Here is a 22,444-nt window from a genome sequence, read left to right as displayed (position 1 = left end):
AAGGACAAATAATTTTGCTTTTTATATTATTTAAATTAAACCACAAATTTTCAAATGAGATTTGATTAGGAAGAATAATAAAAATTCACAAATATTAAAAACAAAAAATATTAATGCTAAAAAATGCATAATTCACATTTTAATCTTGGAGTTTAAGGTTTATATATCTTATGACCATTTATTGAACAACTACTGTTGAACTAAATATTTCCATAGGGAGGAGTTCATCTAGGTTAAAATAAAGCTGGCCATTGAGGAACCCAAGGAACTACACAAAGAAATGATCAGAACACAATGATAGTGGCAACCATAGAGTCACTGAACTAGTGGACAGACTACTGTGGAACTAATGAGAAAGGAATGACAGATCCTAAACAGCAGCAGACCCCAAGCTACTTCACAGGCATGGTGATGGGTGAATCATGGAATTAAAGGATGACTGTAAGAAGAGAAGTAGCCATGATGAGACTTTTACCTGAGAGAGAAAACACTGACAGCACTATGTGTTCAGCAAGGAAGAGGTCAGAGGATGAGAGCAAGCAGTCTGAAATAGTAAGAGATATTGTGACATTCCAATAGGAGATGTGAAACACAAGAACAAGTCTAATGCAATAACAGTCTGTATATTAAAAGAACAACTGAATAATACTGAACCACACAGGGACCATTTGAAAATAAGTAATAAAGAAAAGCAGTAAAGAGAACAAGAGAACAATATTTGAAGGTTGAGAGGATGTGAGTATATAAGCCAATATGAGGCTTAGTTAGGAAGATAGTGAGTTTTGCTTTGGATGTGATGAATTTGAAAATTATGGAACATACACTGTAAGGATAAATGTACAGGAAACAGTAAGAAATATGGTCTGTAGCTAAAGATAGGGAGGGGAAGGCTGAAGACACAAAATAGAAGTAGAGGTTGAATATCCCTTTTCTGAAGTCTTGAGGACCTGAAGTGTTTCAGATTTTGGATTTTTTTTTTTTTTTGCTGTTAATACTTTCATAGACTGTGCAAGTTGGACATACCTAATCCAAAAATCCAAAATCTGAAACTTTTTGAGCATCATATTGGCACTCAACAAGCTTTGAATTTCTGAGTACTTCAGAGTTTGGATTTTCTAACCTTGACCTATAATTGACCTATACTGGAAGTCTGGGAGGAAGATGATATGAAAAGTATGACAGCAAGAAAATTTCACAATGCTTAGAGAAAACAGCTCTTAACTTGAAGCCATGTGATGAAGGCTTCAGTTGCAGTTCTGCAGCTTTCTAGTTGAACAGCTTTTGAAAGTCATTTAGTTTCTCTGAGTATTATGGTTTGGGTCTGGAGTGTACCCCAAAGGCCCATTAACTAAAGTCTTGGCCCCCAATCTGTGCTGCTATTGGGAACTAATAGAAAATTTAGGAGATAGGAAGTTAGGACATTTGGGATTACCTCTTCTGCCCTCTCTATTTGCCTCCTGGTCACCATAAGGTGAGCAGCTTTCTTCCACCATATGTGTCTGCCATGATGTTCTTCCTTACTACAGGCACAAAGCAACAGAACCAGGCAACATGGACTGAATCTTTTGAAACTAAAATAAATCTTTCTCCCTTTTAAGCCCATTTTCTTATGTATACGTTCATGGCAAAATAAATCTAACATGCTGAGGTTTCCTTGTTTGTAACAAATAACTCAGTTGTTTTAAGAGTTGAATGAGAACAACAACTGTAATATGCAATGGGAATATTAAGGATTGATATAAAATAAGTATAGGGACTATGTAAGTTCTTTATAAAACACTATCAGGAGAAAAAAAAACATTAAAAAAAATCATCAGCTCCTATAAGTTTTAGTGGTACAATTCCCAGGGGTATCTGGGAATTGTATCTCAGACACACACTAGTCTATATATAAAAGATTTCAAGGAAGGAACAGATGCTAAGAAAGAGTTGAAGGTTAAAATGGTTTACCCCACCATTTAGACATTCACCCTCAGGAACACAGTTTGTTAGTGATAACAGATGAGCATAACTAGAACCCCTTCATGGCACCCTACCTGACCCCGATCTTGAACATGGCCCTTTGAGGTGAGGATGCCATCCCTGGAAATGGCAGTCTCATAAAGCGTGTAACCATAGGATTGACCACTTCCTTCATTCACAGATAGCTGTTCCATGGTGAGTGGCTTGACAGACTTGGTTGGCTGTCGCAAAGACAGGAAAAAAAAAAAAAAAAAACAGGCTGAAGGTTCAGGCTGTAGAGAAAAATCTCAGAAACTGCCAAAGCCCAGTTCTCCAAAGGAATGACCCCCACAGCCTCGCAAACAGAACAATCCAAAAGGAATATGAGAGGATACTCAGGTTTATATGCAGCATATAAATTATCCTTCTTGTTTACTAAACAAACCTCATATTTCTTTGCATTTACTAGCCAATGAGTTATTCTTATATTTTGAATGAAAGAGCTGCAGTCAAGAAGAGAGAGTGATTTGTGGGCCTTCCTCATTAATTCATGGTAGAGTCTGGACAAGACTTCTGGTCCCCAGAATTCCTACCCAGCTGTGCCAGATTATGTCTACTGTTGGCCTTCTCTTCTTTTCCCTTTTTGCATCTTTTAGGAGAGATTGTTCTAGCTCACACTTTAATTGTCCACACTTCTTCATAAAACTGCTTTTTCTAGTACCAATCTAGAGTGCTCCAAGGCTATTTACCCTCCTGTCTACTAGACTTCTCCATCTGGAGGTCCATGAATGTTTTCCATGCAATATTATCCAAATTGTAGGCACCATGACATATATACACCCTGTTCTCTTTCCTTTAAAAAAGAGGATCACCATCCATCCAGTCAAAAATGCATAAAGCATGGAGAGTGTCCTCTCTCTTTTTCTTCCTTCCTCTCCACATCCTATATATCAGACAGTCATCACCTACTTTAGAGTCTGACTTTAAATGTCTATTTCCCTAACCCTCCTTCTTCATACCTATCACCAAGCTCAAGTTCAGTATACTTCTATATGGTTTAAGTGTTCTAGCATGGTCCCACCCTAAGCTGTACCCTGCAGAACTATCAAATTCTTCTGACATGCAGAAGAAACTCCTAGATTTGCTTTATGATGGATTCTCATAGCTTCCAGAGAAATTTTCAAACTTCTTAGCACACAGAAATGGCCCTATGGGGAGAAGAGATGAAAATGGGAAAGACAGTAGAATGAATTGGACATAACTTTCCTATGTTTATATATCAATACAAGAACAGTGTAACTCCACATCATGTGCAACCACAAGAATGGGAAGTTAGGGGCTGGAGTTGGAGCTCACTGGTAGAGTGCTTGCCTGGCACATGCGAAGCACTGGGTTCAATTCTCAGCACCACATATAAATAATAAAAACAAAGGTCTGTAAACAACTAAAATATATTAAAAAAAGAATGGAAAGTTATACTCCATGTATGTATGATATGTCAAAATACATTCTACTATCATGTATAACTAAAAAAAAAAACAAATAAAAAAAGAAATGGCCCTTATGAACTTCTTGGAGAAATACTGATTATTCTAGGTCTCTGGAGCCATATAGTCTAAAACATCTAGAGGGACCAAAAAGCAAAGAAGATATCAAAAGCTATGGGAATCACATCAAGAGGACATAAAGCCAATTTGAAGGGCTCCTGCTGGGCTAAGATGGGATAGTTTGAGCATCAAAAAGAAATGCAATAGGGTGGAAAATTGGTAAATGTGTTTTAAAAAAAATTATGAGTTTATAATCATACAAAGAACATTAGAAAAACAACTCACTTGCTAACTTTGGAGGATATGTAGGAAAAAATCATTTTTCTGATAAAAAGAAAATACTTGAACTTTTGTCCTGATGTTTCTATTTAAACTACACTTCAGAATAAGATAATTGATGAAGAATTGAGTTCTTCTGTTATAAGAATTCAAGTGAGTAAATGCAGAAGGAATTTCAGAATTAGAATAATACCATTTTCAAGGCCTATAATGAAATATTGGTTTAATTTATCAAGACATGACTTTCATCTATTCCTTACTATTACCTCCCTATCCCTTACAGTATTATTTTAAAGCAGATAGCATAGGATTTCAAATAGTTCAATGAACATCTCAAAAAATTAGAACTCTTAAAAAAATACAAAATCATCATCACAACATGTAATAAATACAATTTGTCACAAATGTAATAAATACAATTCCCTAAATTTAGTGATTTTTCTGGAAAACATTTAGCAATTGTCTTTCTGGAAAACAAAACCCAATGATTTGTAGTGTTTGCAATTTCTGTGGTGTAAATATTCCCACCACAAGAATTTTTAATGCGGGGCTGGGGATGTGGCTCAAGCGGTGGCGCGCTCGCCTGGCATGCATGCGGCCCGGGTTCGATCCTCAGCACCACATACAGACAAAGATGTTGTGTCCGCGGAGAACTAAAAAAAAAATAAATATTAAAAATTCTCGGCCCGCGCCCGCCGCCATGTGACGGGAAGCAGCTGATGGCCTCTCCGGGTGGCGGCCGGCGCGGCAGCGGCGGGGCCGGGGAGGGGGCCCGGGCCGGGGCCGGCGCGGGGGTGGGCGGCGCGGGGGCGGCATGAGGGCCAGCGGCCCGGGGGACTGAGGCGCCCGTCGCCTGCCGCGAACAGCGCGCGTCCTCCATGGAGGCCGGAGAGGAACCTCTGCGGCTGGCAGAACTCAAGCCCGGGCGCCCCCACCAATTTGATTGGAAGTCAAGCTGTGAATCCTGGAGTGTCGCCTTCTCCCCAGATGGCTCCTGGTTTGCCTGGTCTCAAGGACATTGCATCGTCAAGCTGATCCCTTGGCCACTGGAGGAGCAGTTCATCCCTAAAGGGTTCGAAGCCAAAAGCCGAAGCAGCAAAAATGATACAAAAGGACGAGGGAGCCCAAAGGAGAAGACACTGGACTGTGGTCAGATTGTTTGGGGTTTGGCCTTCAGCCCGTGGCCTTCTCCACCCAGCAGGAAACTCTGGGCAAGCCACCACCCCCAAGTGCCAGACATCTCTTGCCTGATCCTTGCCACAGGGCTTAATGATGGACAGATCAAGATTTGGGAGGTGCAGACAGGGCTTCTGCTTTTGAATCTTTCTGGCCACCAAGACGTTGTGAGAGATCTGAGCTTCACACCCAGTGGCAGTTTGATTTTGGTCTCTGCATCACGGGACAAGACTCTTCGCATCTGGGACCTGAATAAACATGGTAAACAGATTCAGGTGTTATCAGGTCACCTCCAGTGGGTTTATTGCTGCTCCATCTCCCCTGACTGCAGTATGCTGTGCTCTGCAGCTGGAGAGAAGTCGGTCTTCCTCTGGAGCATGCGGTCCTACACACTAATCCGGAAGCTAGAAGGCCACCAAAGCAGTGTTGTCTCCTGTGACTTCTCTCCAGACTCTGCCTTGCTTGTCACAGCTTCTTATGATACCAACGTGATTATGTGGGACCCCTACACTGGCGAGAGGCTGAGGTCACTCCACCACACCCAGCTTGAGCCTGCCATGGATGACAGCGATGTCCACATGAGCTCCTTGAGATCCGTGTGCTTCTCTCCTGAAGGCCTGTACCTTGCGACAGTGGCAGACGACAGGCTCCTCAGGATCTGGGCCCTGGAGCTGAAGGCTCCCGTGGCATTTGCTCCCATGACCAATGGACTTTGCTGCACGTTTTTTCCACATGGTGGAGTTATTGCCACAGGGACAAGAGACGGCCATGTCCAGTTCTGGACTGCTCCTAGAGTCCTGTCCTCACTGAAGCACTTATGCCGGAAAGCCCTTCGAAGTTTCCTAACAACCTACCAAGTCCTAGCACTGCCAATCCCCAAGAAAATGAATGAATTCCTCACGTACAGGACTTTTTAAGCAATGCTGCACATCTTGTTTTCTTGTAGCAGAATAAATCTTCCCAGCAAAGGAATAGCTGGAATAATGGGCCAAACATCTGGTCTTGGGTTGAAATAGAAATTCTTTGGGATTGTGAAGAGAATGTAGCAGACTAGATCCCAATGGACTGGTCATGGGTCATCTTCTCCATGGCATGTGTGAGCCAATCTTAGAGGAGGAAATCCCACTTCTGCAGTGACAGAGCCTTACTTTAAGTCATGAGTCCACTTGTGAAAAGCAAATATTGAGCTCCTTGTAGTCATTTTGATTCAAAGTGCAGTTATTAATGTTTTGATGATTCAAGTAGGCCGCTAGAGCCGCTCCTTAGTGGTGGCAAGGTTTACGTGCCCTCAGCTGGGATGTGAGCTGCGTAGCATACTCATCCTTGTTCCCAGTACAGTGGTGGCATGGTTTAACGTCCCCTCCTGCTGTGCTCAGAGCTGCTTTGACATTGGCAAGTTACCTCCCTCAGGCTCCCTCTGATCAGCAGGACCAAGTTTCCATGGAGCACTTGGTATAAGGTGTTACCTGAGTAACAGGCGAAATCGGAGGCTGTGCTCCTGACTGATAACAAACACTATTATTGGCTGTTTCTTTTATTTTTTTTTTTTTAAAACAATGGTGTGCATGTGCAGGAGATGACAAATTTGTATGTCAGATTATATGAGGATGTGTTCCTAAATGCATGACTGTTCAAATGGCTACTGAGTTGTCAGTTGTTGGCCATTTATTAGCATCATATTTATTTGTATTTTCTAAACAGATGTTAAGGTACAACTGTGTTTTTCTCAATGGTATCTAAAAACCAGAGTACTGAAATGGAACAGTAGTGAAGATGTGTCTTCGTTGTGTAAAGAACTGGTGTTGTCAGCACTTCAGCTTATACTCTATGTACAACATCTGTCTTTGCTGCTTGACCTCATCAGACTTATTAGTCAGTTTCAACTACCCAACAAAAATAGCTCCTTAAAAGTACTGTTCTCCCTCAGTGGCATGTACCTATCTAATCAAAACACCTTATTCCGACAAAATCTGCCTTAGGAAAATCTAATATATTTTAAATTATTTTGAAAGAAATGCAACATCTTATTCTTTGGCTTTCTTAATTGATCCTTTATGGAGGCAGCGTAACAATGAGACAAGAGGAATCTCCTCTATCACCTTCATTGCTTGAAGAAAAAACATTTCAAAATAAGGCTTTCATTGAAGAAAAAAGCAAAAACAAAAAAAAAAATTCTCTCTCTCTCTCTCTCTCTCTCTCTCTCTCTTTAAAAAAAAAAGAATTTTTAATGCAATATTTGTCAATGGCTGATAAAATCTTTGGGTAGAAGGTTGATGGGAAAATGAAAATGAAGAAAAGAAACTAACAACTCCTGAACTCACTGATCAATTATGAAACCAGAAACAACCAGCATTATGTGCCTAGAATACGATGCATAAAAAGTACAATAGCACCATTTACAAAGTATACTTGTAAACAGATTTTTTTTTAAAAAAACCTAACTTAAATCCCATCAAGCATTTAGATCTAACTACCTATCAAACTGAGATATAGATAATGTGAGTCTAGAAACGTGTTACTTGACATAGTGGTGATCTAATCGGCAAAACAAAACTCATAACATAGGCAATTCTATAGTACAAATAAAATAAAAATTAAAAAATCTTTAGATTAAAGGAGACTAAAGAGACACATCAAATGATGTATAATAGACTTCATAAATGCTGACATGAACAAATCAATGCTAAAAAAGAAGTTCAAGATAATTGAGAAATTCAAGTACTGGCTATTTTATTATTTTAAACTATGGTGTGTTAGAGATAACTTGTATGAGCTTGTTACAACCACCCATGGATGTACCTTCCCAGCCTGTGATCAGCATCATCATATTAACAGTCTGAAATTAACCATGGTGGGAATATTTCCCCACCAGAAATCAGCAAACGCTATGAACCGGCTTTTAATTCCAAGCCAGTTGCTAAACATTTCCCAGAAAATCAATAATTCTAAGGAATTAATATTGTCATTATTATTAAGGATAATAATGATTTTGTTGCTTTTATTAAAAAAGAAACATCTTTTGGTATACATATTGAACTATTTATAGCTGGAGTTGGATAAGTCTGGGATCTGCTTTAAAATAACCTTGTAAAAGGTAAGGGGAGAGGAGGAGAGTATAGGTGAAATAAGATTAGCCTTGTATTGATAAACTTGAAGCTGGGTGTTAGGTGCATGGGGATTCCCTACTATTCTCTCTACTTTTTAAAAACGCCATCAAATTACACAAAAAAACACACATCACAGTGGGGCATGGTGGCATATGCCTGTAACCCCAGTGACTTGGAAAGCTGGGGCAGGAGAATTGCAAGTTCAAGTTCAATCTCAGAAACTTAATGAGAACTCGTCACAAACTTTTTAAAAAATTAAAAGGTCTAGGGATGTGAATCAGTGGTAAAGACATACTTTCAATTTCACTCACGTATACACACAAATCGAGACATTAACTGCTGAATCCATATAGAATCTGATGAGGTAAGAACAATTAAGAGCCTTATTTTATAGATGAGGAAACTTAGGTAGAGTGAGGTTAAATGACCTCCCTAAGGTCTCATAGCCAGTGAATGTTGGAGCAAAGACTCAACTCAGTGACTCCAGTGTTTGTACTCCTTCGCACAGCATGTTCCCTTGACAACACTGTGCTGCCTCATTTCCTCTTCCATGTGACCTATGACCCTACAATTGCTTCTTTATTCATTTTTCTTACTCATTAGACTGGGAGTTGCCTAAAACATCATCTTAACAATATAGTTCCCAAAACATGAATATTCAATGAGTGTTATAGGAATTAGTATTCAGTTTTTCCCTAACTCATTTTTCTTTGATTTCTAATCAAAGAAAGGTTTCCTATCTGAATTGTAAAATTGGTAGAAGGAACCAACACCTTTAAGGATTCCTTTTTTTCCCTTATTCATTTACTCCATGTTATTTCAATTCTCTCTCTTTTTTCCAAAAAATTTTCCATGTGTCTATGCCCAGGAAATGCTCACCAAGTCCAGGTAGGGAAGCAGGTTCCACAGTGTCATGAAGTATAATAGTGTCACTGACTTATAGGCATTCTTTGGTATGTAATTTAGTGGGAGGGGCATAGGAGCTGCTGCAATGAGAAAACACAAAGTTGGATCATTCCAGGACCCCCTCCCAACCCAAATCAAAGACACTAGATACCCTGCTATCCCAAAGCCATCAAGAATAAAGGGCCCAGTCACGGCATAACTTCCTAATTTCAGAAGAATCAAAGCAGGAAATGATTAAGTAAGGGTCCTCTCATACCTTTAAGCTCTGAGACAAGTGCCTTGCTATCCTGGAAGAAGAAGGGGCACATCAATACCACCTGCTGAACCCAGCCTCCTAAAGTCCAATGGAAAATGCACATGCTCGCAGATTCCCCCACCTCCTTTCCCATTTCAACTAGGCCATATAACATACCTATATAATAGCTCTGAGAAGGACCTGGAACATCTGAAATTTAGAAGTTCAACAGAGGATTCCATGTACAACTAAGACCAAAGCAACATGGTCCTGTGCTGAACACCTTTATTCAAAAGATTTAAAATCAGCATACTACAGTGACAGAGTCACATCAATGTCTATAGCAGCACAATTCACAATAGCCAAGATATGGAGCCCAACCTAGGTGGCTTTCAACATATGAATGGATAAATAAAATGTAGCATGTATACACAACGGAGTATTACACAGCCATGAAGAATAATGATGTTGTGGCATCTGTAATAAAGGGATGGAACTGGAGACTCTCATGTTAAAAAAAATAAGCCAGACCCAAAAGTCAAAGGTTGAATGTTTTCTCTGATATGCAGAAGCTAATCCAAAAGAAGGATAGGATTAAAAACATAGAAGAAAGATCAGTGGAGTAGATAAAGGTGAATGAAGGGCAGGGTGGAGGGATGGATAGAGAAGGATAGTGGAAATGAATCTGACCTAACTTTTCTATGTATATATGAATATACCACAGTAAATCTCACCATCATGTATATCCACAAGACACTAATTTTAAAAATTTAAAATTTTAAATTTTAAATGGCAGAAAGATCAGTAAAGTAGAAGGAGGAGAACAGAGGGAGAGAGAAGGAGAGGGAAAGAGGAAATACTGGGGCCTGAAGTAGAACAAATTATATTCCATGCTTTTACAATTATGTCAAAATGAATCCTAACGTTATATATAACTAAAAAGACCTAATAAAAATAGCAGCAGGCTCTATATCTTGTGCATACTCCCAGTGCCTACTGATAAAATAAATTGTAGCAAATCAAACTTCTCTCCAAAATATGTTCACCCAGTCCCTCACTCCCTTCCTGCTTGAGAAGACTAAGTCACCATTCATATTGAGGTTGTTGCCGAGTACCTATAACAGACCGAAAAACCTCTTGAAATGTGGTATACTCAGGCGTGTAATCTCCATTCTCTCTCAGCAGTGCCCCATACTCTGAAAAATAAGAAAATTTTATTGTTTTCTCCAAGAAAGCCTCATTGTCATTTTCTTTCTCCAGAAAAAGAGGAGAGGTTGGTACTGAGCAAAAGATCCTTAATTCAGCAGCTTTGGGAGAAAAAAAAAATAGGGGGCACTAGATAAGAAAATTCCACATCCCTGTTGTTCAAACTAAGAGACATCTGAAAAGCTTTGCAGGCTTTCAATAAGAGGCAAAAAGCCCCAGTCCATGGGTCCCCCACTAAGCCCTGGTTGAGAGCCCAAGGCTCAAACCAATAGAGCCTATTGGTTTCTCCTTCTTATCCAATTTCTAAGTGAACTCCTTTGTTTCATTCACCCTTTCTAGGGAATGTATCTTAGTAGACTTGTGTACTAGGGAAGACACATTAGTGGGTACCCAAAGCAACTGGCTCTGGAGGGAACTTTTAAGACAAGGGTCTGTACAACAAATGAAGAAGATTAGGCTACTAACTTCTCTGCTTGCAAAGTCCCTGAGAGCCCAAATCCTCATGGTAGGTAAATTATAGTACTGTCAAGAAGAACAAATCCCTAATCCTCCATCCCCAACATGTTAATGGCAAAACAGGCAAACAGTTCCAGAGATTGTCTTTGGGGGCATAACCTAAGAAGCTTCAGTCTCCAATGTGGGGGTAGTCAATATTGAGGACAATTCTGAGATACAGGTACTTGCCATAGCTGGTGACAACAGGGTAATAACCATTCAAATGTTGAGCTCCACCCATGAAACCAAAGTTGGTGCCACCATGGAACATGTAGAAGCTGAGGGAGAACCTAAGCTTGAGCATTTCACGTACATCCTTAAGTAGCACTGCAGAGAGGCAGGAAGAAAAGGTAAAAAGGGGGAGTAAATTGAGTTTCAGAGAATTTATAGATCCTCATGGATATTCAAATCACCTAATCCTAAAATGTTCAAGGTCCACCATAATCTCAGACCCAGAAAATGTGTGAAATGATTGAGATGCATTCCAACCCATTCAATAAAGGATTCATGGATTATTCCCAGATTTGTTTTCATAACCCAAAGTCATTTATTATTTTTTTCTCTGGGTTCATGTTTGAGAGGATATTTTTTCTAGCACAAACTGCACATATAAAATATGTGGTGTTGTGCCTTTTTGCCTCAGGTACATAAATGTCCAATTTATTGTTTCTGAAGGTCTTATTTCTAACTGTGATTGGTCTGAAATTATAGCACCTTTGAAATCCATTTTATTTTATTTTGGTAACAGGGATTGAACTCAGGGGTACTTGATCACTGAGCCACATCCCCAGCCCTATTTTGTAGTTTATTTAGAGACAAGGTCTCACTGAGTTGCTTAGTGACTCGCTTTTGCTGAGGCTAGCTTTGAATTCACAATCCTCCTGCCTCAGCCTCCCAAGCCACTGGGATTACAGATATGAGCCACTATACCTGGCTAGCTGAAATCCATTTTAATGATTATCAACAATTCTCCGGAGAGGACGGGCAAATCAAGATCAGATAATCAGAGGCCAGATAACTTCCTTCTTCCATCCAATTCCCCTTCATGCAATTCCCCTACTTGTTAGAACAACTCATTCTAATTACTTTTATAGCCTCAGTAAATATAATTAGAGTGAAAACTGTTAAAACTTACATTTTAATTACAATGATATCTTTCATGTCCATGCTCTGTGGTCATTAATTATGTTGATGTTTATAAAGTTATGACATGTAGGAGTCTTATCTTCTAAATCTCAAATACACTAATTAGAAGAAATAAGCAAACAAACAGGTCGGTGCCATCTGTATCGCATGTTCTCCAGAGAAAGGAACTAAGGAATACTCACTATGTCCGTCTGGAATGTGGCGAGCAACACCCCATGAGTCAAAAGAGTTCACTGTGTATACCATCATCATTATAGGACTATGACCCTGAGAAAAGTCAAGAAACAATTTAGAAAATGTTTATACAATTTAGAAGCTCTGAATTGCTAAGAAGGAAATTGTAAAGTCCAGTTCTCACACCTCTTTGCAACTCAGAACAATCTATCACTGCTCACAAACTCTGAGTTCTATTCTCCCATTCTCATATCACTTTCCTGTTCTGTTATTCCTCTTGTGATTTCACTGGTCATCTTACTTAAGGTTTAGTAAAATTAATTGCCATTCCAACATAGCTCTTTCTGGAACATTCTAGAAATAGAATCTGAAAACTTCTAGAAATAGAGTTTTCTCATTCCCTTCAATGATCACAGTAGAGGTCTAGTAAGGAAATAACTGATACAAAGGAAGCACTGAATGTTCAACAAATGAATACTGAAAATGGTGAATTCCCTTAAAAGAGAATTCCCCATTTGGGGTTTTGTGGATGTAGCTTAGTGGTAGAGTGCTTGCCTGGCTATTGAGGCCCTGGGTTCAATCCCCAGCACCATGAATGAATGAATGAATAAATGATAATAAGAATTCCCCAAACCTAGTATTCTCAAACATGTAAGTGCTCACTCTTCCCTTTCCATCATAGTGTGCCCTCTAGTTCCTTTATCTTTCCAGTTCCTGGGGATTTGCTAGCCTCTCTATTCTGGCTGCACTCTGTAGTTGACCCTTTGAATTCTGTTCCTTCTAGAACTATGAAGTTAATCTGTTTTTTTGAATTTCTGCTGTCATTACTATCACAATCTCCAACTCTGGGACCCTTCAATTGGAACCCTCACACCTGGGCTGCCAATTTGATTTACCACAAATTCATATGGTTTGACCTTACCTTTATTTCTGCCTGGTGGTCTTTATATTTAGATTTTTTAAAAATTTTTTATTAAATTTCAAAATAGTCTCAATATTTTAAGGCTAATTAAACTGAGGCCAAATGGTTCAAGCTCTTGCAACCTCCTCTTAATTTCATAAGATCCCCAAATCATATACTCTTAGCACTTCGTGAACCCCACAAATACTTAAAATCTTTGCCCTAAAGGTGATAGTATTAAGAGGCTGGGCGTTTAGTAAGTGATTTCATGGAAAGGATTAGTGCCCTTATGAAAAGAGGCCTTAGAGAGCTGCCTTGCCTATTCACAGGAAAAAGATGCCATATAAGAACCTGGAAATAGCTTTCACAAGATATCAAATCTTCCACCATTCTGAGCTTGGATTTTTCAGCCTCCAGAACTATGAGAAATAAGTTTTTGTTGTTTATAAGCTTCTCTATTTGTGATATTTTGTTATAGTTCTCCAAGCAGAATGAGACTCATAGTTTTAACATTAGAAAGACTTTTTAAAATTCCAGTTTTTAGTATATTATTTCCTCACTTCACTTAGGCATGGTCTTCTCTAAATATTGGACCAAGCTTTGTTATTGTAATGATAAAGAATTCTTTGCTACTTAAGGCAGTTCATTTTATTTTTGGAGCAATCAGATTGTTAGAAATTATAATCCTTAATGAGCTAATATGGGTTTTTCATTAATTTTTGGTGTAATTGAAACTAATTTCGCTCTATGGAACTAAAAAGAATTTCCCTTTCACATATGAAAATAAACTTTTAAGATGCCCATTAAATGAATCTTATCTTTAAAGTGAGACTCATTCCTTGTTCTTTTAGTTTATCTTTACATAACCTCTAAACCATGTCACCTGGAAGTATTCCTCTTTGTTAAAATGCAACCTAAGACATGATGACCTAAGCAGAAAAAAATACAAAAAAACAAATGCTTCAAATGTGTTCTTAAAGTATGAAGAAATGTGATGATATCATTTCTATCAATAAAACCTAAGTTTTAAGACCTATTGGCAGTAGGTGTCACGGACTTTATTTAGGTGAAACATAACTTCCAAAATATCTTTCATGCAACATAGTGTCAATAACAGATTGTTAAACTGATATTTTCCTTTCTGCATTTTGCCCATGAAGATTTCCTGCTTTTATTTTGTTTTGATTTTAATGTAAATATTGTATAACTAACTATTGCCTTTTGGTTTCAGCCTACTGAGATCCAGGAGATCCCACTGTTTTCCAGCACTCTCTCATCTGGACTAGCTCATCTTTTTTCTTTTCTTTTCTTTTCAGTACTGGGAATTGAACATTGAACCCAGTGCCTCACACATGCTGGACCAATGCTCTACTACTGAGGTATATACTGAGACAAGATCTAAGTTTCTCAAGCTGGACTTGACCTTGTTATCCTCCTGACTAAGCCTTTTGCATAGCTGGGTTTATAGATGTGTGCTACCGCGCTTGGTATGATTTGTCCATCTTTTTTTTTTTTAAGAGAATATCAATTTGAACAAAGGCAGCAAGAGAACATCCACACACAGTGAACAAACCTAGATATAGCTTCTACACAGCAAGGAATGTGTCTGTTTGACCAATATATACCTAGAACCTAATAAAAAACTGACTCAAAAACGAACAGTCAAAAAAAAAGTATTTAATCTAAATTTTTAAATTTAAAACCTCTAACATCATCGAGTTCAAGTTTTTGCTACCCTTTAACTATGTGGGATCTATCTTGTCTAATTTAGGGAAGAGTCTCTTTAATGGGAAACAGACACAAAAAAGTAGGGGTTAGTCTCTGTGTCCTCTATTCTGTATCATTGGTCTACTGGCCTGTTTTGGTACCAATACCATGCTGTTTTTGTTACTATTGACTGTAGTATAGTTTCAGTTCTGGTATAGTGATGCCACCTGCTTCACTCTTCCTGCTTAGAATTGATTTAGCTATTCTGGGTCTCTTATTTTTCCAGATGAATTTCATGATTGCTTTTTCTATTTCTATGAGGAATGCCATTGAGATTTTGATTGGAATTGCTTTGAATCTGTATAGTGCTTTTGGTAGTATGGTCATTTTGATAACATCAATTCTGCCTATCCAAGAGCAAGGTAGATCCTTCCACCACAAAATTAGAATTATCTTATATTGGACAAAAGTGCCAAAAACATGCACTGGAGAAAAGATAGCCTCTTCAACAAATGGTGCTGGGAAAACTGGAGATCTATATGCAACAAAATGAAATTAAACCCCTATCTCTCATCATGCACAAAACTTAACTCAAAATGGACCAAGGACCTAGGAATTAAACCAGAGACTCTGCATCTAATAGAAGAAAAAGTAGGCCCTAATCTTCATAATGTGGGATTAGGCCCCAACTTCCTTAATAAGACTCCTATAGCACAATAATTAAAACCAAGAATCAATAAATGGGATGGAATCAAACTAAAAAGTTTTTTTTTCTCAGCAAAAGAAACAATCGGTGAGGTGAACAGAGAGCCTACATCCTGGGAGCAAATTTTTACCCCTCACACATTAGATAGAGCACTAATCTGTAGGGTATATAAAGAACTCAAAAAGCTAAACACTGAAAAAACAAATAACCCAATCAACAAATGGACTAAGGACCTGAACAGACACTTCTCAGAAAAGGAGATACAATCAATCAACAAATATAGGAAAAAATGCTCATCATCTCTAGCAGTCAGAGAAATGCAAATCAAAACTACTCTAATTTATCATCTCATTCCAGTCAGAATGGCAGCTATTATGAAGACAAACAACAATAAGTATTGGCAAGGATATAGGGGAAAAGGTACACTCATACATTGCTTGTTGGACTGCAAATTGGTGCAGCCAATATGGAAAGCAGTATGAGATTCCTTGGAAAACTGGGAATGGAACCACCATTTGATCCAGCTATCCCTCTCCTTGGTCTATACCTAAAGGACTTAAAAACAATATACTACAGGGACACAGCCACATCAATGTTTATAGCAGCACAATTCACAATAGCTAAACTGTGGAGCCAACCTAGATGTCCTTCAGTGGATGAATGGACTAAAAAATGTGGCATATATATACAATGGAATTTTACTCAGCATTAAAAAAGAACCAAATCATGGCATTTGCAGGTAAATGGATGGCGTTGATAGTAGATAGAAGATAATGCTAAGTGAAGTTAGCCAATCCCAAAAAAAACAAATGAGGAATGTTTTCTCTGATATAAGGAGGTTGACTCATAGTGGGGTAGGGAGGGAGAGCATGGGAGGAATAGATGAATTCTAGATAGAGAAGAAGGGTGGGAGGGAAAGGGAGGGTGCAGGGGATTAGCAAGGATAGTGGAATGTGATGGACATCATTATACAAAGTACATGTATGAAGACTTGAATTGGGTGTCAACAAACTTTATATACAGAGATACAAAAATTGTGGTATATATGTGTATTAAGAATTGTAATGCAAAAAAAACCAACAAAGTGCATGTATAAAGACATAAATTGGCATGAACATACTTTATATACAGAGATATGAAAAATTGTGCCCTATATGTGTAATAAGAATTGTAATCCTTTCCACTGCTGTCGTGTAGTTAAATAAATAAATAAATAAATAAATAAGTAGGGGGCTCAAAAGCTTTGCTTTTTCCTTATATTCATTTAATACTACATCTGCCCCTAAAACTGTGTTTTGTATGTTCACTTTTTTAGTCAAGTATAAGAAATGCACTGAAAAAAAAAGTAACAGTGGACTTTCTATAGCTGTGGGGTATGGACCTGGTAATGTGGGCATGTGATTTTGATTCAGTTGAACCTAAAACCACCTAGAATAGGCATTCTAGGGCACAAATGATTAAACTTTTAACTGAACCAACTCAGTTTTCTGCTGAGAATTTCCCTATCAGTTTGTATCTCTGAAATGTCCTTACCTGAACTGAAGAAAGTTCTTTGTAAGTTCCTTTATGTATATTCTTCATGTGGAGAGTGACCAGCACTGTGGTGGGAAAGGAGAAACAGTGCATAAAGTCTTGCTATGGCTTGATTGAGAACCTAGAGTTTGTCACAATCTCTCCACCAAGGTCCCCAAACTGCAGAAGACATACTAACAGAAATAGACTAGAGAGCTGGGTTCAGCACCTCCTATGTATACAAGTTTCAGACACTTCATTTGGTGACTAGCAATAAAGATATAACCCACACATGCAATATACAAAGGGTTTTTAAAGAAATCTCTTCACTTAGCAGGTATAGAGAATTTAAAGTAACAAGTGCAATTTAAATAAACCACCATGTGATGCTGATGAATAGTCAGGCTGAATGAAAAAATTCATCTCAGAGAGATGAATCACCTAAGACCCAAAACTTGACTCTAGGACACTTAACCTCTTTTGGGGACTGGAGGAGGTGCTTGGGATTGAGCCAAAGGCCTTGCTAATATTAAGTATGTACTCTATCACATAGGGGCACACCCTTATACTTTTTTTTCATCTCCATTTGTGTGTTACTTTTATGCATTGTCCTGCATATCAACCTGTGTTTGCTCCTTGTAATTTATATCCCTCCCAACATTTTTTTTTTTTTTCCGGCTGTGTTAGTGATTAAGCCCAGGATGCTGCACATGCTAGGCAAGCACTCTATTGCTCAGCTACATCTACAGCACCCCCACTGCTTTATTTTATGAATTTATTTACCCTACCAGCTCCCAAGGCCAGGTTCACAGCATTGCTATTTTTGATATTCATCTGCTCCTTGTTTCTCAATTAAGAGTGATTTGACAGCATTGGAAATAACCTTTACTCTGATCCCAGTCAGAACCCCTTCTGGACTACCAAGGGATTGAGGAAGATGAAGTAAGTGTTCTGTGTTATGCTGCTCTGGGGGTAACAACTGGTGGAACAGGAAGACAGGGCCTGGATTCCTATTATAGTTTAGATAAGAGGTATTCCCCCCGAAACTCTTGTGTTAATGCAGAAATATATGTAAAATGATTGGATTATGAGATGTAACCTAATAAGTCCCTCTTAGTTTGAATGGACTGACTGGGTGGCAGCTGTAGGCAGGTGGGGCATGGTTGGAGGAGGTGGATAACTAAGGGCTCTCCTGGAAGGGTTCATCTTCTTTGAGGGTATTTCCTCTTTCTGTCTTTGCCTCCCAGCTGCCATGAGTAGAGCATTGCTTCTTCTACCATGATATCCATCATGTCCTGCCTTATCTTGGGCCCAGAGCAATGAAATCAGCCAACCATGGACTGAATGTCTGAAACTGTAAGACCCAAAGAAGCTTTTCCTTCTCTAAGGTTGTCGGGGTTTTTTTGGTCACAGCAGCAAAAAGCTGATTAACATGCTAACTCAGCTTTGACCTCAATTTCCCACCATTTTCACCTAAAGACCATGAGACTTCCTCATAGGAGATGGAAATGATGAAGCACCAGAAGGACTCTTGCTCTTTCAGAAATGTCTACTGGAAAACACAAGGTGAAACCAAAACTGTACCATTTTTTATGCGGCCTTTTCCCAGCACTCGTCCACTATCAGCAGTCATGAGAAGCACCTCGACCTTTCTTTTCTCCAGGGCCTAGGAATGAATTCAGAAAGACAAACAGACTTTTCCTGGGTCCATGGTATTGTTTCTTTTATAGAAAAAAATACTAGAATGAGGCTGAAACATGGAAAAGAAAGTCTAATTCTTCAACCAACTTCTTATAAGTTAGAAATTTAAAACAGAAATATTGTCTCTGCCTCAGTCACACTCAGCAAAGTCAAAGTGACAACTATAAGTTCATAGAAGAGGCAGTGGAATTATTTCACGTAATACAGTGCTTTCTCTAAGGACTTAAATTCTGGATTTTCTCAGTATGTCAGAGCTTAAAGTAAACATTCTTGTCCTTACTGTCATCCAAATTAACCATGTGTCATGGGCCAAATTCACCCGTGCCTCTGCTATTTTCCTTCCGTCAATGGGCAAAGACAGTAAGTTGCTGCTAAATCCATCCATAGTCACTTTGCTGCATCAGCCCTTAATGTTCCTACATTAACTAGAAACAGTGCTAGGGAGATTCTAAATCAAAGACAGCAAGAAACAAGGGATTTATCTAATTCAGGGGTAAAAAACTAAGACTGTGGCCATGGATACTAAGAAAAGCCAAAGGTGTGTTTTGTCTTTTGGACTAAAACATCCTGAAAGAGAAAATATTCTTGAAATTTACCCTTAAACCCTTTACTGGGTCCTATGAATTGGTGTCCTTTGAAAAATAGGTGAGGCAAAGAAGTGACTCATGTGAGAAGAGACAGTATGTCATCTATCAGTTACTGTTATCCTACTCCATCTTCTGTAGATACTATGAGAATGCAGTACTTCATCTCTAGCCCTAGTGAGCAACATGGCTTACTGGCAGATGACCATATAACATACTGAAACTAGAAAACGTGATACTGAAAGGTGACAGCAATTATTCTAGCATCCTGTGGATGTCCTGGACAAAACCAAGAGACATGATTCATAACTCATAGGGATAGAAAAAAATTCTACGTCTATATCCAATGAACCTTCCTTCTAATAACAACTGGACAAGCTGGACAAGGTATTTTCTAAAGACTTATTTGGAGATGCTACATAGATATGTAAGGTAGAATATGAGGAGCCCAGATCCTGGAGAGAAAGAAAGCTTTCTTTTTGGTATTGCTTTTCCCATGAGATAGTGGCTCATTCCTAAAGTTTCAGTTGAGAATCTGAGAAATTTAGAAGGGTTGCCAGCAGTATAGTATTATAAGACTTGGAGAAAGAAACTGCAGTTTGGAGACTACCCCACAGTAGAGGAACCACAAAAAATCCTAGGCTTCCTGCCAAGACCAGAAGAGCAATCCCCTAAAAAAAAAGGGTGAAGGAGAATTCCTTTTCACAAGGATATCTTAGTTTGAAATCATTGTAAATACCTGCCAGAAGCAAAAATGAATCAATCTCAGGGATGACAAAAGGCCTCAAATGATCTTATAAGCTAATGTCTGATATCGAATAAAAAAGTGACTAGGTTGAAACCATAAGAAAAATTACAAAGGAAACAGGTCCTTATGAGATTTGATCTTAGATTAATTATTAGACATAAGTTTTGAAATAGATGCCATTAATGTGTTCACGGAATTAAAAGAAAAACTGAGAAGTCTTGGCAAAGAAATAGAAATAAAATAATCAAACAAAATCAGAAAATCATACCTTTATTGGTTGGTGCTTTGTGATACTAAAGGACCAAACATGATTGGTCCTTTTACTGGGTTCCTTATACTGCTTGGGCAGATAAACAAGTTTGTACTAGATAAGGTCTTTCAAGGAAATTTTATCTAATATACATAGTGATTTAAGACATATACATTCAGGGAACTAGGTGATTAACATGATCCTACCTGGTACAAGAGAGATTTGATTTAATAAACACTGATTTTCTCTTTGTAAATAGAGACAATATCCCCTCTACTGGGAATCCAAAGATAATGTAGGCCTCAGGCTTATGTGCATATTTTAAAGTCATCAAGCATTCTTCAACTACAGTCAGGTATATCCCAAGGAAGATGCTTCAGTTTGAGAAAGAGGAAAAAGAAATTTAAAACGTCTCTTTTTCCTCTTCTTATTATCTAGAAAATATAAATATATTTATGTTTTATAGTACTATTCTATAATTTTTATTGGTTAGATACAGTGTGATTTTTACTATTGAGGCAAGACAAAGAGTTAAAACAGGCGGATAGGAAACTTGGGTCCCTCCAAGATCAAGTGTCTGTGTAGCAGTGCTGAGAAACTACAGACATAAAAATTCAGGTCTAATGAAGATAGGCAAATTCCTGTATAAGCAGGAAAACTGTTAGTGAGATTATAGCTTGCTTAGTGCATGGATCCCATCCAAAAAAAAAAAAAAAAAAAGGCATGGTAACGTGATTGGACGAAAGGGTGTGTGAAAAGCTTTTGGACACGGAGTTCCTTACCCAGGATTGGGTCATGACTAGCTTCTTTCACCCTGTAGATTCACATAAATCCCTAGAAAATAGACACCCACCAGCAACACTTTCTTGGGACCAATCCCCCTTTGGGAATTCTGATTTTTTTGTTATTGTTGTTGTTGTTCCTGGGGATTGAACCCAGGGTTGCTTAACCACTGAACCAGTATCCAGCCCTTTTTAATATTTTATTTAGAAACAGAATCTCACTAAGTTTCTTAGGGCCTCGCTAAGTTGCTGAGGCTAGCTTTGAACTCGCAATCCTCCTACCTCAGCCTCTTGAAGCACTGGGATTATAGGCGTGCACATGGCTCTGCTACCTTTCTATTGCTCTTATGATTCCTGTTATTTTGCTCTCACCCTTGTGTCCATGGATCTCATTCTTCAAATTCATGAGACAAAAAACCCACCCAGTCCTGCTCGGTGCTGCATCTTTTGGGGGCTCCTCCAGGATCTATGGAAGAGTGAGTAAAATGGACCAATGATTCACTGCCTTTTCTGGTAGCCCTAAGCTCCATTCAAATGTTTAGTCCTCTTGCTCTGAAATTATGGCATCTGTCAGTCACTTAAGCTTCTTCATAGCAAAGGAAACAATCAAGAATGTAAAGAGAGAAAGCCTACAGAATGGGAGAAAATCTTTGCCACCTGCACCTCAGATACATCAGGATATATAAAGAACTCAAAAAACTTAACACCCAAAACCAAATAACCCAATCAATAAATGGGCAAAGGAACTGAACAGGCACTTCACAGAAGAATTAACGACAGGTCAACAAATGTACAGAAAAATGTTCAACATCTCTAGCAGTTAGATAAATGCAAATTAAAACTATCACGAGATTTCATCTCACTTCAGTCAGAATGGCAATCATCAAGAATACAAGCAACATGGGGCTGGGATTGTGGCTCAGTGGCAGAGTGCTTGCCTAGCACATGTGAGGCACTGGGTTCTATTCTTAGCACCACATAAAAATAAACAAAATAAAGGCATGCTGTCCATCTACAACTACCAAATTTTAAAGAAAGAATACAAGCAACAATAAATGTTGGCAGGATATGGAGGGGAAAGGTACACTCATACATCGCTGTGGGACTGCATATTGGTGCAAACACTATGAAAAGCAGTATGGAGATTCCTAAGAAAACTTGGAAAAGAACCACCATTTGACCCAGTTATCCCACTCCTCAGTTTATACCCAAAGGACTTAAAATCAGCATACTAGTGATGCTACCACATCAATGTTTACAGCAGCTCAGTTCACAATAGTTAAACTATGGAATAGCCTATCAGCCCTTCAACAGATGAATGGATAAAGAAAATGTGGTACA

At 38.6% G+C, this 22,444-nt stretch overlaps 2 protein-coding genes across 2 annotated transcripts in view; one reads left to right on the top strand and one right to left on the bottom strand.

Annotated features, from left to right (window-relative positions):
* Positions 1-22,444, bottom strand: part of LOC113187043 (beta-galactosidase-1-like protein 2) — a 94,250-nt gene that overhangs the window by 4,501 nt on the left and 67,305 nt on the right. The window contains exons 10-16 of the mRNA XM_077796987.1: positions 18,623-18,704; positions 17,060-17,124; positions 12,221-12,305; positions 11,082-11,219; positions 10,307-10,387; positions 8,930-9,036; positions 2,037-2,183 (exon numbers count right to left, since the gene is read on the bottom strand). Of these exons, the coding sequence (XP_077653113.1) occupies positions 2,037-2,183; positions 8,930-9,036; positions 10,307-10,387; positions 11,082-11,219; positions 12,221-12,305; positions 17,060-17,124; positions 18,623-18,704 (705 nt within the window). The remainder of the gene's footprint in view (positions 1-2,036; positions 2,184-8,929; positions 9,037-10,306; positions 10,388-11,081; positions 11,220-12,220; positions 12,306-17,059; positions 17,125-18,622; positions 18,705-22,444) is intronic.
* On the top strand, positions 4,596-6,771 carry LOC113187048 (WD repeat and SOCS box-containing protein 2). Its single transcript, XM_026394683.2, has one exon. It carries the CDS (start codon positions 4,646-4,648, stop codon positions 5,858-5,860), a length of 1,215 nt encoding a protein of 404 aa, XP_026250468.2. The 5' UTR covers positions 4,596-4,645; the 3' UTR covers positions 5,861-6,771.

Source organism: Urocitellus parryii, chromosome 4 (assembly GCF_045843805.1).
Source record: "Urocitellus parryii isolate mUroPar1 chromosome 4, mUroPar1.hap1, whole genome shotgun sequence".
Lineage (NCBI taxonomy): Eukaryota > Metazoa > Chordata > Mammalia > Rodentia > Sciuridae > Urocitellus > Urocitellus parryii.
Note: the sequence above shows the minus strand (reverse complement) of the source record. Positions and strands in the feature narration are given on the sequence as shown.

Excerpts from the sequence above, each read along its gene's own strand:
- LOC113187048 (XM_026394683.2), top strand. The coding sequence starts at position 4,646 with ATGGAGGCCGGAGAGGAACCTCTGCGGCTGGCAGAACTCAAGCCCGGG.